This window comes from Cupressus sempervirens, chromosome 2 (genome assembly GCF_028749045.1).
Source record: "Cupressus sempervirens isolate cs-2001-9-10 chromosome 2, ASM2874904v1, whole genome shotgun sequence".
In the NCBI taxonomy this organism is placed as follows: Eukaryota; Viridiplantae; Streptophyta; class Pinopsida; order Cupressales; family Cupressaceae; genus Cupressus; species Cupressus sempervirens.
The window spans coordinates 428,619,119-428,635,166 of NC_143119.1; the positions used below are offsets into that span (position 1 = coordinate 428,619,119).

At 36.2% G+C, this 16,048-nt stretch overlaps 1 protein-coding gene across 1 annotated transcript in view; it reads left to right on the forward strand.

Moving 5' to 3' along the window:
- The window catches only part of ATMIN7 (HOPM interactor 7), a 114,348-nt gene that overhangs the window by 41,105 nt on the left and 57,195 nt on the right, over window positions 1–16,048 (forward strand). The window contains exons 16-25 of the mRNA XM_089814033.1: window positions 2,275–2,371; window positions 2,550–2,648; window positions 2,766–2,975; window positions 3,216–3,326; window positions 3,411–3,595; window positions 3,750–4,376; window positions 4,783–5,200; window positions 5,336–5,575; window positions 5,724–5,847; window positions 5,976–6,124. Of these exons, the coding sequence (XP_089670159.1) occupies window positions 2,275–2,371; window positions 2,550–2,648; window positions 2,766–2,975; window positions 3,216–3,326; window positions 3,411–3,595; window positions 3,750–4,376; window positions 4,783–5,200; window positions 5,336–5,575; window positions 5,724–5,847; window positions 5,976–6,124 (2,260 nt within the window). The remainder of the gene's footprint in view (window positions 1–2,274; window positions 2,372–2,549; window positions 2,649–2,765; window positions 2,976–3,215; window positions 3,327–3,410; window positions 3,596–3,749; window positions 4,377–4,782; window positions 5,201–5,335; window positions 5,576–5,723; window positions 5,848–5,975; window positions 6,125–16,048) is intronic.

Sequence of the window (16,048 nt, forward strand, 5' to 3'; positions counted from 1 at the left end):
AAGTGATAATCATTTGGAAGTTGTCACTTCCTCGTGATGTACACAGGGGGTAGGCCCATAAAAATTATATAATCACGAGGTATATTCATGAATCACAATCCTCTTGACCGCTATAATTTATTGATCATTGGAGAATCCATCACAACACGGTTTACTCCCTCTGAATCAATATGATCAAGATCACCAAAGGTTAATTGAATCATACCCTCTATTTGCTCCCTCTCTTTCAATGTGCTTCCAATGAAATGTCAGGCTCCCTCTGAATCTCAATCTCCTTCTTGCAATAACATTCTCCGAAGAAAAGATCAAGGCACATAGCTCGTTTATAGTACGCATTAAAAAGCAAATAAGAGAGAGACTAATTATGCTTTAAACATATATGCATAATAATAATTGAATCAATTCCTTAATATAGAAAGTACCTCTATTTCCAAGATTATTGAACCATTTCTATATGCATTTGATGAGATTCATAATACACACACACACACACACACACACACACACACACACACACACACACATATATATATATATAATGCTTTTCTTATATAAATATAAAGTGACATTATAAACGATAAGATGTAAATTAAAAAAAAATAAAAATTCCATCTTCTATATATATTTTAATTTACATCTTATCGTATATAATGTCACTTTATAGTTATATATGAAAAGCATTATATATATATATATATATATATATATCCGCATAAAACCGCATGAAAGAATCTGATGCGTCATAAAATAATGTGAAGAAATAGAACTCAATATATCTTTTATACTCAACAAAATGTGATCAGGATGTATAGTGTATGTATTCCCTTGGACATGCCCAGGGTTTCACTCTTGCCAATTCTATATTCGTTCAAACTCTTTCATTCTCCTTATAGGTGGGACCGTTCTCACTTAATTGATGCCTCCCCGACCAATTGAATGGTGGGTATCTCTTTGTTGGAATGAAATGACTGTCGCAATTAGTGGAGGGCGACGTGTTAAGGTTTGTACCCACCTTGTTTATTGTCATCTTCGATGTTGTACATGGTTCTTCTCGCATCTTCCAATGTTCACTCTGCTGCTTTTTAATGGCCTTCGGTCAGAGTGAAAGGACCCCTCTTTTCCCTTTGCAAATTTGGCGTTACTGCGAACTCAGTACTGACATTCGCAGATGAGGTTCTTGTTTTAACATTCTATATCCGGTGATGTTCTTTGGTAAAAAAAAAACACCAGTTCAGGCATCTCTATCTCCAGCAACTTGATTTACATGTGCATAATCATTGGGCCAATAATCTTTAGCAGCAAGGTTCAGACAGAGAATAAAAAATTTCCTAGATAAATGGTTGGTATAGGAAAGCCTCCCAATATTTCATCAAGGCCAAACACGACACTTTGAAGTAACAGTGCCAAGGATCATGAGTTTTAATATTTATGATAACCAATAATGACAAAATGATCCTCTTCATAAATTTCTACCATAATTTATGAACTGTTAACCAAATTCATTTCCGGACCCACAATTATTGACACACAAGAATTTTGCTTTAATTTTCATTTACCTTGGGAGATTAAGCGGCCGCACTTTGTCCTCAGACAAAAAAATACAACTCCTTATAAATTTATTTATCTTGGAAGGAAACTTTATAAATCCGACTGCAAATTTTCTGAATAATTTCTGTAGCCTATGCTTTGTGATGCATATTTAATATTTTACATTTATTTCTTAATATATTCAATCTTTTATAATACATTTGCAGTTAGGCTCTGATACCATGTTGATTTTCATGAAGGATCCCTGCAAATGTACTAAGCACTGCTGGTCTATGGTATGTGTATTCCAAATGGCAGCGACCTCTTATATATATAAGAAAGTGAATAAAGAATAGACATGTCACTTCATGGGACATGTATGTTCATTAACATAATCAGAATCTTATAATTAATCAAATATATATATATATATATATATATATATATATATATATATATATATATATATATATATATATATATATATATATATATATATATATGTGCTACAGTTTATTTGAGTGAAGCTACAAAACATCAACACAATAAGTACAGGTTATCTAGTTACCTGTCAACTTCGCTATTTGTTTCATTATTTATATCCATTGGAATCCAAATTTTCTAGAAAGGGGAATCGAGGAATTACAAGGACTATCTGTCGAGATTGATTCATTCTTGACATATGAATTCATTAGATGTTTCCATTTTGGAAGTAAAATTAATTTCTTATCTGAACTTATTTGACAGGATGCTTGATAAAGTCTGTAAGGACTCACAGATGCTAGCAGATATATTTGTTAATTATGATTGCGATTTAGCAGCAATCAACCTGTTTGAGCGTATGGTAAGCAAATAATAACTGTTTTAGAAGTTTGATAATGGCAATTTTTAATCTTTTGATTACTTTTGTAGTTGTTTAATGCATAATGTCACATTATTAATTTAGACATCATCAAATATGAAATGTCCACTTTTTAACTCTCATATGAATAAAATGCTGATTGTATTTAAATATGTTGGAGGTAAATGCTCTGTCAAGGATTGCACAAGGTACGCTGAATGCAGATCCCAGATCCATAACCCTTGCACAGGACTCATCCATAAAATCTTCATCACTACAGGTATTATTTTTATATGATTTACTTATTGGAATTTCTGAGAGGATAGTCTGAAGATAAAACTTAATTCCTTGTCATTTGTAAAGTTTCTATTTTTAACTATTTTGTATTGTTGGGCAGTGTTTGGTGAATGTTCTAAAATCACTAGTTGAATGGACAAATGCTCATCAAGTGTCAAAAGAGCATGCAATAGATGGCTCATTTTCTGAAAATAAGACAAGTGCAGCCTCAAGTGCCCCAAATGATGAGGTTAGGAGCCGAGAGGATATACCTAGTCAGTTTGAAAAGGCCAAGGCTCACAAATCAACAATGGAGACTGCCATTGCAGAGGTGATTGTGTATTTTTAATCAGCAAACTAATTCTAAAGGAAAACTCTAGTGCACTTTTGCAAAACTATATGTTAAAATAATTTTTCTAATAAAATGAAAAAAATGATACACAATAAACTTGGTATGGATGCATAGTTGAGTTTATGCTTGAATGTACCAGGAAGTAATTACTTTGTGTGGTAGAATTTGATTATTGAACAAGAAATCTATTATGATTCAAATATTTTAATCTTTGTTCAGTTCAATCGGAATGCTGAAAAAGGTGTTCACTATCTAGTGTCTAATATGCTGGTTGAGAACACACCTTCCTCTATCGCACATTTTCTACGTACAATGCCTGGCCTGGATAAGGTTTGTACTAATTACTTTTTAATAAGCGTTAAACTTGAATTTATATTTTTCCAGGCATAGTAAACTTCTTATTGTATGTTATAGGGAATGGTCGGTGATTATTTGGGACAGCATGAGGAATTCCCACTTGCTGTTATGCATGCATATGTGGATTCAATGAACTTTGGTAGCATGAAATTTGATAGGGCAATACGTGAGTTTCTCAAAGGGTTTCGCTTGCCTGGGGAAGCTCAAAAGATTGATCGTATCATGGAGAAATTCGCTGAACGGTAAATGTCACAGATCTCATGCTCCCAAAAGAGTTTTTTCTTTTGTGGCGATTTTATCATCTCAGCATTTTGGATAAGTTCTTATAAAGGTCTTTGACTAGCAGATTATACATTACCTTACTAATGAATGACATTGGTGGTTTACTGTGGACAGGTATTGTCATGATAATCCAGGACTCTTCAAGAACGCTGATACAGCTTATGTGCTTGCATATGCAGTTATAATGCTAAATACAGATGCACATAATCCTATGGTAAGGTCAAAAATGTCAAAAGCAGATTTTGTCAGGATGAACTCAACGACTGATGCAGAAGAATGTGCTCCCAAGGAGCTTTTGGAAGAGATTTATGATTCTATACTGAAAGAGGAGATAAAGTTGAAGAATGATAATGTTGATTCAGGTAAAAGTACTAGGCAAAAGCCAGACACTGAAGAGAGAGGCCGAATTGTTAACATTCTGAATTTGGCAATGCCAAGAAGAAATGGGACAGATGACACGAAGAAAGAAAGTGAGGAAATTGTTAAGCGTACACAAGCATTTTTTAAGGAGGGTGGTACAAAGAGGGGAGTGTTTTACACTGCTCATCAAATGGAACTTGTAAAACCTATGCTTGAGGCTGTAGGATGGCCCTTACTTGCGGCATTTTCTGTAACTATGGAGGATAGTGATAACAAACCTAGAGTCCTGCTTTGCATGGAGGGCTTTAAATTTGGTATCCATCTTACAAGGGTTCTTGGAATGGATACAATGCGATATGCTTTCTTGACATCCTTAGTAAGGTTAGAACAAAGAAAATTACATTTTGACACAATATTTTCTGTCTTTATATGTATTTTTTGATCTGACTGTCATTATCTGAATGTATAAGGGAATTGATTTTCCTATGCATGTCCTTATGATTCTCTGAATAGGGTCTCAAGGGACTCCTGAAATGTTTGAATCTAAAAGCTTAACGCAGTTGTATCCACATAGATGATAATATGTTCAGCTGTGAAAAATTCAAATTCTTAACCATGTATTCACTTACTGTAAGCTCGTTTATATCTGCCTAGATTTGCTTGTACGAATATTTGGGCCTTATTTTGGATTTTGAGTTTAGGAATCAAACAAAGATGATTAGAATTTAATTTGGTACCTTGAAATATGGATATAATTGATATTTGTTGTATACTATTGTTATTTCAGATTTACATTTCTGCATGCGCCAAAGGAGATGAGGAGCAAAAATGTGGAGGCTTTACGGATGCTGTTGACCTTGTGTGACACCGAGACATATGCCTTGCAGGACACTTGGAATGCTGTTTTAGAATGTGTATCTAGGCTGGAGTATATCACTTCCACACCTTCCATGGCTGCAACAGTTATGTATGGTTCAAATCAGATATCCAGGGATGCTTTGCTTCAGTCATTGAGAGATCTCACTGGCAAACCAACTGAACAGGTGTTTGTGAATAGTGTGAAGTTGCCAAGTGATTCAATTGTAGAATTCTTCACAGCCTTATGTGGTGTCTCTGCAGAGGAATTAAAACAAACACCTGCACGAGTTTTTAGCCTGCAGAAACTTGTTGAAATAAGCTACTACAATATGGCTCGGATACGTATGGTGAGACTTCATAGCATACCTTATTTTAGTAAGAAGACTTTAAGCTATCTTGTTCTATGATATTGAAGTTTTCGAAGCCACCTAAACTTTTTGTCCTTACATTATGGTTAAAAATCTCTTTTTCCTTCGTGTCAGGTTTGGGCAAGAATATGGTCTGTTCTCTCACATCACTTTATCTCTGCTGGAAGTCACCATGACGAGAAGATTTCCATGTATGCAATTGACTCACTAAGGCAGCTTGGAATAAAGTATTTGGAAAGGGAAGAACTTGCTAAATTCACCTTCCAGAATGATATCTTGAAACCATTTGTTATTCTCATGCGCAACAACAGAAATGCAACTATTCGTACACTCATTGTAGATTGTATTGTTCAGGTTAGTGCATGTACAATGTTCATTGACCTCAAACATGTCAATGATCTGTTTATGTACAAGATAAATTTAGATGTGTCAGCTAATGTAGTAGTTCATTCGCTGTCTTAGTTCTTAGACAGCCATTAACTGACAAGTTGTTTTGAATCAGATGATCAAATCAAAGGTTGGAAGCATTAAATCTGGTTGGAGGAGTGTCTTTATGATATTTACAGCGGCTGCTGATGACGAATCAGAATCAATTGCAGAAAGTGCCTTTGAGAATGTTGAGCAAGGCATGATAAAATAATGCTCAGTTTTGCGATAGATTCTTGTTATGCTTTCCCTATCATTTTGATTAATATATAAATTTCATGTCCTTTAATATTACACAGAACGGGACACTAATATGCTGTTGTTGCAGTGATCCTTGAACACTTTGATCAGGTTGTTGGGGATTGCTTCATGGACTGCGTAAACTGCCTTATAGCATTTGCTAATAATAAAAACTGTCCACGCATTAGTTTGAAGGCCATTGCTCTTCTTCGTATATGTGAAGATAGGCTTGCAGAGGTATGCAAATATCATGCTCTTCTCTTTGTGTTAAATTATGGTGGTGAGGATCCATGACCATGGTAATGAATGTAGGACTATCATAACTTTGATAAGCTCTAGGATTTATTTTATTTAGGTTTGACTGTTTGTATCTGGCAAATGGTAAATTGGGATTCACAAACCCTACACTTGGAATTCTTCTTTTTGAGATGCCAACATTATTTGGTGTTAACTTTTCCAAGACAAAAAATATAACACATGAATTTTCAAAATTAAATGTAAGTATCTCTTTTCTGCCTAAAAGAGAAATTTCCTTTCTCTTTCCTATATCACACTCTAGGTTCTTTAGTGTTCTTCTTTTTAATGTAACCTTGAAAAATGCATTTTAGAATGTCACAAAGACAGATTTTGAATGCACAACAGTATCTTTTCATTTTGATCTTCAGTATTGCAATTTTTTATGAAGGTAAAGCTCTTTAATTTTTGTGTGTTCTAATCTAGCATTATTGCCGTGGCGGGAAGATGATGTGTCTAAAGCATCTTGCCAAACTTCTCTGTGTATCAATCAGCTGCTAGTTCTGCCATTGTGCTTCCTGTTCTGCTATGTTATTATGTTGCTATGAGATTTCAAGATCCTTTATTTCTGTATGATATTTATTTTCCAGTCATTGCTTGACAGTTGACACCATTTGGAATGCTTCAATAGTTAGCATTGATGCCCCTTTCATCTGAGACTTTTGCCATCCCTCTTCTACAGGCAATTTTTTGCTTGGAAGGCACTCATTGCATTTACTTCAGTACACCCAATCCTAGACGGACTGAGAACATTAACAGAGGTTGTCAATCACCATTAAACTTAAAACTTAGTGGTCCACAAAGATGTGTCCCCAATGACCAACTCTGTGTTAGAGATGTTCGGGGACAAGGGGATGAGGTGGTAGCTTGTACCCTTGCCCTCTTTATTTGCATTGATTTTGAGTTTGGACAATGCTTTGAAGATGCTGCAAGTACTCTACAAGACACCAAATTTTTGAGTCTCTGAGCTGGCCAAGCCAAGTCATCGAGACTCCCACACCAAGTCTGGCCATGTGTTGGAGAGTACTTGGCTGTTTACTCCCTATAGGGTATATGTTTAATACTCTGAGCAAACAGGATTATGAACAGAACTCATACAACATATCTATTCAGATAAAACACATAATACAAGAAATTGGCAGAGAGATATAGCTTTAATTTCCATGTAATGTCTATACAATTGTAGTCCTTGTTCCCTATACCAGCCCACAATAAAAAGTATTCGACAGTTGGTTAAAAATGCCAACCGTTGGTTCCATACAACTATCCGATACCTTAGTTGTCATTATATTGCTTTTTACATAACAAAACATAGTTTATTATAATTGGCAAAGTCGCAGCCAACATTGTCCCCCTCCAAAAGCAGTTATCTTCCAGTGGACATAACAAAAACGGGCTGATGTACTGCGATAATTACAACTATTGGCATGTGAGGTGAGAGGACACCCATAGAGTGGTTGAGGACATCGGCCCGGGAAGCTTCTAACTAAGAAGTCACAGGTTACGTTTTTCTGTCAGATGTTTTTATCAAGTGACTAACTAGTTTGACAGCGTCCACCAGATCTCTCTTTGTGCTCTCAAGCTCTCCCAGAGTGGCTCCCAACCATCCCCCTCTATCTCTTAACTCGTGTCTCATTCCATGATCACACCACTTGCTTGTGCTCTAATTATTCCTCCAGGGCAGTAGTATTTATTTCCTGTTCCATGACCTCCTCCTTGGTGACTATCTCCTGCTTTACTACCAATGCGTGCTCCTCTTCCTTCCCCCTGTACTGCGTAACTCTTTGGAGTTGCAGAATATTTTTTCTGAATACATGCTTCATGCTGTGCAGTTCGCCTATGATGTGTAAATAATCTGCAAATTTTATGCTTTGATCAGACTTCATCAACTATCCTTAGGAGGTTAATACTGTACTTCTTTAACTCTGATTACAACTGAGAATAATCAATCTTGATCTGATATTATGTGGGAGTTTATCTGCAATATTATTACTGGATATAGATGCTTGAAGGAGCAGACTGAATTGTGTTTTGTGTGTCCTTCAAAACTGCATCATCATCCCTCTAAATATCTAAACAAAGAGACGTCACCCTCAAAGGACATGTCCCTATCCTTGGTCGGCTTTCATAAACCTTTCTCATGAATCGACGATTTCAAGACTAGTTAAAATTAGCAACACATACATTGTGTTAGGTTAGTATCAATGCAAATTAATCTGGAAAGTCGCTGCCTCACAATAGGAAAGAAGGAGAGTATATAAAGCCATTTGTAGATATCTAGAATGAGAAGATTAAGTGCGACCTGCACTTCTAGACCTGGAGATTATCATGTTAAATACTTAACACTCCCTCTTAACTTGATAATCATACAGAGAGATATTATATCTAGCAACATCAATACAGATAAATAAGCAATAATTAATACTCTATATCTCTCTGAATCTTCTTAGTATATGGTATTATAGAACACATAATACATTGTCATATTACTAAACCTGTGATATGACAAATCACTGCTACTAGTGATAAGACACAAGTTGTGACTCATAGAAACTAGTAATTCTATGTCACAATGAGATCTTGAGTTTAAGATCTACCAGAATACAAGATAAACTTGGAAAATGCTAAAATTATTCTTTTATCCAGATTGTGACTCATAGACATAGCAATGCCTACATCACAATATGATCTTGAACTCATCTAGATCTTATAGTAGAACTCTACTGTTTACCACATTATCTAAGAGATTGTCATCTCTCATAATGCTTTATATATAAGTGTTCATTATTTTAGAAATCGTCACCTCTAAAATAATGAATACAAATAGTGGAGCCCATAATAGTTAATCATTAATAATCAAAAGATTACAAATGGATTACAACTCAACCATACCGAGTCTCCTCCTGAAATGTTCTATCTTCACTGTAGATAGTGGTTTGGTGAGTATGTCTGTTGTCTGATTTGTAGTGCAAATGTATTCCAATTTTATAGAATTCCTGTCTACCATATCTCTTACATAATGGTAAGGAATTTCAATATGCTTGGACTTGTAATGGAAAACTGTATTCACTGAGAGTTTGATGGAATTCTGATTATCACAATGAATAATCATAGGATTCATGGCTTGCCCAAATAATCCCACAAGTAACTTCCTTAGCCAGACTGCTTTTTGAGAGGCCATCGCTGCTGCAATTTCTGTGGAGCTCTGAGCTACTGAAGACTGTTTTTTGCATATCCAAGATATCATCTCTAATCCTAAGCTGAAACAACATCCTGAAGTACTTTTCCTGTCTTTAACACTTCCACCCTAATCTGAATCAGTGAATCCATGTAAGTCTAAAGCAACTTTCTCGTATTTGAGTCCAAGATTAGGAGTGCCTTGTAAGTATCTCATAATGTGTTTAACCACAACTAGGTGAATCTCCTAAGTTTCACACATAAACTGGCTTAAGGCATTAACTGCATAGCAAATATCCAGTTTTGTATTTACTAAGTACATAAGGGACCCAATCCTTTGTTTGTAGAGAGTAGAACGTATGGAAGGTGATTTTGCTGCTGCTTCCTTAAGTTTATGTAGATTGGTCTCCATTGGAGAAGACATAGGTTCGCAATTCCACATTCCAAATCTCTTTAAAATGTCTGATGTATACTTCCCTTGATTTAGTATAATACTGTCAGAATTTTGCCGTACTTCCAGTCCTAGGAAGTAATGAAGGAGTCCCAAATTTTTCATCTCAAATTCTCTAGTTAGATCTTTCTTGTACCGATCTATGAGATGATTATCACCTATTATTAGTAAATCATCAACATACAGTATCAGAATTATCATATCATTTTTATTTCTTTTATAATATAAATTGGGATCGGCTTCATTCTTGGAGAATCCTAAGCCGGTGAGATACTTATCAGTTCTTTCATACGAGGCCTTGGGAGCTTGTTTAAGCCCATGGAGAGCTTTCTTGAGCTTGCAAACAAAGCTTTAGAATCATGAGTTTCAAATCCTTCTGGTTGCTCCAGATATACTTCTTCTGAAATTTTTCCATTTAGGAATGCTGTTTTTACGTCCATCTGATGTACCTTCCATCCCTTTGATGCGGCAATTGCTAAGACTGCTCTTACGGAGGTATATTTGGCAACAAGAGCAAAGGTTTCTTCATAATCAATTCTTTCTTTCTGAGAAAATCTTCTGGCTACAAATCTGGCTTTATACTTCTCAATACTACCATCGGCAACATGCTTTATTTTAAATATCCACTTGGAAGAAATAGCAGATTTTCCTTTAGGTCTTGGAACAATTTCCCAAACATCATTTTTCATAATAGATTGGAATTCTTTTGTCATGGCTTCTTTCCAAGCTGTATGTTTAATAGCATTAAAAAAATTGGTAGGTTTTGTTTTGGATAAATCACTCATGTTTGCTGTATAACTAGAGAATCTTTTAGGTGTTTTGCTTTGTTTAACTGTTCCGAAAGTTGCAGTAAAGTCTTGAGCTGCTTCAACTGTTTTAATGGCCCAAAGTGGTCTTTTCTTTGAATTTTCTTCAAGATTCATAATTTGAATTCCATCTTCTATTTTTTCTATGTTCTCCCTCTAGGACCCAGATTCACTATTTCTTTCAGAACTAGGTAAAGGAGAAGGTTCATCAGAACTTATGGCTCTTTTGAATGCAAGATCTTCAAAGATTACATCCCTACTAAGTTCAATATTTTTCTGTCCAGGTATGAAAATCCTATATGCCTTAGATGTTTTACTATACCTTACAAAAATACCTTTCCTCCCAGAGGGTTCTAACTTGGTTCTCTTTTCTTTTGGAATATGGATATATACAGGACACCCAAAAATTCTAAGATGACTTATATTGGGTTTTACTTTAGTAAATACTTCTTTAGGGGCGTTATCTTTAAGATAGGAGCAAGGGCTTCTGTTTTGAATATATACAACAATACAAGAGGCTTCTGCCCAAAGATAATATTCTAGATTTTGGTCAAAAATCATAGCTTTAGCAGCTTTTATAATTGTCCTATTCTTTCTTTCTTCTACCTCGTTTTGTTCTGGATTATAAGGAACAATGTACTCCCTCTTAATCCCTGATTCTTTACAAAACCTTATAAACAAATCTGAGGTATATTCTCCTCCATTATTAGTTCTAAGGGTTTTAATTTTATGCCTTGAAAAATTTTCACATAATGTTTTGAATTCTTTAAACCTTTGTAGGATTTCTTTTGATTCCATGCATTTAAAAAAATAAATTCATGTTTTCCTAGAGAAGTCCTCAATGAACAAGATATAGTACCAGAATCCTCCAAGAGAAGGAACAAACATAGGTCCACATAAATTTGAATGAATTAATTCTAGTACATTATTTGTTTTCCTAGTACTATCATGAAAGGGACTTCTAGTGTTCTTACCCAGAGCACACCCTTTGCGAATACTTGGGTGGTCTTTATTTAGTTTAGGTAATCCAGTAACCATCTTCTCCACAGTTGATAAAGTTTTGAAATTTAGATGCCCTAATCTTCTATGCCTTATTTCATTTATATCTGCAGCTTCGTGAACCAGGGCTTGAATAGATTGACCAGGTTCTGTATTTAATTCATAAAAATATCCTTCTCTTTGACCAATTAACTTTTCTTTCTTGATGGAGGAGTTCTTAGCCCAAGTTAATACTTTACCATCCACGAATGCAACATTGTGCCCATCATCTTCAAGTTCTGTAATTGAGATTAAGTTTCTTTTAATTCCTGGTACATAGAGTACACCTTTAAGAAGAAGAGTATTTGCTGATTTTAGTTTTAAAGTACAATTTCCAATTCCTTCAACGGAGTGTGCTGAGTTATCACCAATGGTAGCTTCACCGTTGACCTTCTCTGATAAAGAATCTAGAGTTTCTTTGTATCCTGTTATATGTCTAGAAGATCCACTATCAATTACTCATGCTTTATTTGAAATTTCATTTGATAGTGAGGAATACAAAACACGGTTTTCAAGATCATAAGTATCTTCTTCTCTAATAACATTTGTACAATTTGCTTGTTGTTTGGAATTTTCAGGACAATTAGATCTATAGTGCCCAAATTTTTCACATTTGAAACACTTTATTTTAGATAGATCTTTCTTGGGTTTTCCATTTTTTTGATTAACCTTTTTCTTCTTGTAATGCTTCTTCTTGTCCTTATAGGAGTTTGTATTAAGAACGTGAAGTTCTTCATCTTTTGCTTTTGGTTTCCCTCCTTTCTTTAGTTTTCTAGATTCCTCTTGAAGACAATCATTCTTTAGTCTGTTTAAAGTCCGGAAGATTATCTCTGGCATTTATTCCTTGTGCAAATGTCTCCCATGAATTTGGCAATCCATCTATAGCCATAAGCGTTAATTCTATGTCACTAATGATGGATCCTATGCTTGATAGTTCATCTTTAATGCCGACAACTCTTAAGAAGTAAGAATTTATCGATTCTCCTTTCTTTATTTGAATGTGATTCAGTTGCCTTTTTAGTGCGAGAACCCTAGTTGCGTTGTTTACTTCATATGCATTTCGTAATGCATTCATCATATCAAAGGTAGTTTGATGTTTTGTAAGCATAGGTAGGATATCATTTTTTACTCCATCCAAGATGATTTGAATAGCTTTTCTATTTCCTCTGCTCCAGATAGATTTGTGAGGTTCAACTGGAGGTTGTTTGGATGCTCCATCAACAAATTGTTTTACATCGTTCTCTTCAAGAATCATCATGATTCTGAATTTCCAGGCCTCAAAATGTTCCTTCCCATTAAACCTATCCTTGGGTCTTATTGTGTATGCTATAGAAGATAGGAGATAGTTGCTTGATGTATACGAAGTCTGATTACTAAAATTTTGCAGAGCCTAGGTTTGATTACCAGAGCTCTGATACCATGTAAATAATCTGCAAATTTTATGCTTTGATCAGACTTTATCAACTTTCCTTAGGAGGTTAATACTGTACTTCTTTAACTCTGATTACAATTGAGAATAATCAATCTTGATCTAATATTATGTGGGAGTTTATTTGCAATATTATTACTGGATATAGATGCTTGAAGGAGCAAATTGAATTGTGTTTTGTGTGTCCTTCAAAACTGCATCACCATCCCTCTAAATATCTAAACCAAGAGACGTCACCCTCAAAGGGCATGTCCCTATCCTTGGTCGGCTTTCATAAACCTTTGTCATGAATCGGCAATTTCAAGACTAGTTAAAATTAGCAACTAACACACACATTGTGTTAGGTTAGTATCAATGCAAATGAATTTGGAAAGTCGCCGCCTCACAATAGGAAAGGAGAGTATATAAAGCCATTCGTAGATATCTAGAATGAGAAGATTAAGTGCGACCTGCACTTCCAGACCTGGAGATTATCATGTTAAATACTTAACATGATACCATCCTATCCCTCCAGTGTATGCGGTCAACCCCATGTCTCAACCATCTGTGATGTTTCTGTGAGTGGCCATCCATGAGTTGTAAAATAGTTTGTGAATTCTCGCAATCAACCCTGTGTCATGAATTCTAGGAGCCTCTCTACCTCGACTGAGACGGGTCCCATTCTACCTACTTGGTGAAGCCTCCCATGTGCTACTGCAAAAGATCCCTCTAATTTTGCCAAATACGTCAAGATCAATCCTGGGGCACCTCACGGGTCGGGCTTGGAGATCTTAATGTAGTCATCATCTTGTGTTACTCTTTTGCTAGCATCTTTCGTCATCATTGTCTACTGCAAGGAAGTGTCTCTCTGGTGCACACTTTCTTCTTTAATTTCAATCACTTCCTCTCCTAATGTGTCTCCAAGGGATGCCCCACCTATGGGCTCAAGTTCAGGCTCATGTTGGATGTCTATCTTCGGAACTGCTGAACTATAAGCAAGGTGGGTGAGATTTCACTGACGCTAATCTCAAACCTGTGCAAAAAACTATCCAGCTTGGTCTTAACCACATGCTCTCAAGAGGCACAAGTGTCACACTCCCTCCTATTACGTCTGCTCTATTTACGTCCACATCGCTTGTGACATCATGGTGTATAGGTGTAGCATCTTCTTTATCCTTAACTCCTATGGTAGGTGGAATTGAACCTTCGATCGTATAGGCCAAACCTTTAATTGTAGGGGAACCTTCAACCTTATGAACTACACCTTTGACTATAGGGACCACAACTTTGTCCATTAGAGTAATAAATCTACATGCAGGTGCACCTTTACCACCAAGGCTACTGGGGTTGCCCCTTAGATTCCCCATGATGTCGTTATGCGGATCGGGGTTGGCCCCATCTTGTGTATCGAATGGATTTGTCTTGCTTCTTGTGGTGTGACCAAATATGCGGCGGGTGATAGTTAATTGGCATTGGAGATCTTTTCACTCTCCAATCAGCCTACTACTAGTGCCACCCCTTCTGCCTCTAAGATTCTCTCTTTTGTACCATCCCCTTCACCTCCGCTCGTCATCTCTTGTACTTCCTTACTACCCCTTACATACTGTACCATCTGAAGCTCGTCTTTACTCTTACTCTCGAAAGAGGATAATTGTTTCACTCTATTACCATTGCTTCTTTTGAAGGGTTTCAATTTCGCCTTCGTACGTAAGCATATCTAGATACATCCACAACATGGCTGGCTTATTGGGCTCTACCCAACTAGGTGTAGAATCTTGCTTATTCCTATATTACCTCGAGTTTTCGAGATGGGGACAGCAAGGGATGGTGGGACGGGTTTCCGGGACTACAATTTTTTTGGCGATTTTTGGGACGTGGGGGACGACAAACGGGGATGGCTATATATATTTATATACGGAAATTTCAAAATACATTGAAATTTGCAAATATACATGTCATTCATATGAAACTAAGCACAAAGCATGTCATTTAAACATTATAGATCCTTAATATACAACATTTGAATGCCATTTAGGAAATAATAACCAATTTTAGTACGCAATTGTCAATATGCATATCAATATGTGAACAAAAATATTTAAATATAAGTTTAGTAGTGAACAATATCATAAAAATCTGAAAATCCAAATATGTCCAAAGGCTAGAGGGCTGCCATAAAGTATCAATGTATCATCATCATGTTCAAGTTCAACATAGAGAACAAAACATAGAAAAATGAAGCAGATTGCTGCTCCTATTCTGCCTCTATCGCCATGCCATCAAAATTAGAGTCCTCACTATCATCCTCCATAGGAAGCGTAGTCTCACCTAATGGAGCCCCAACCAATCTCAGTACTTTGTCATCCACATCTGTTTGGGCCACATCCTCAAGCTCAACATCCCACTGCAAAGCTATTGTCTTCCTATACTCTAAAGTTTGATGATCCGCAAGTTGAAGAGCATGATGCACCGTCACTAGCTTCTCTGCTCTTTTAGAGGTAACTTTTTTCCTCTTTATGGAGTGGATAAATGAATATGTGTACCAATTACTCTCTGCAGTTGAGGAACTAGCAACCTGTGCAAGGAGGCAAGTGGCAATTGTTTTCAACTCAAGTGTGTCTCTTTCATGCTAGGCTCACCATCCAATAGGATCTCTCTGTGCCAAAACCGCTCTATCCAACCTTACTTGTGGCTTACCCAAGTTTGGGCCATGAAGGTTGGTGAAGTCAAGGAACTGTGCATGAAGAGTAGAGGTCTCTTGAACTGAATATATCTTATCAATAGCTCTTGTGAAGGCATCCAATATCTTGGGATCATCACATGGGAGGCCCGTTCCACCCAACTGTGCTTAGCATTTGGGATTTAGAGCAAAGGCTGCCATATGGAGTGGGGTATTCATCATGTTCCACCTCCGTGTCACAATAGGCCTAATATGATCCTCATAAAATCCTAATGTAGGATCCTTTCTCGGCTAGTTTGAGGAATTC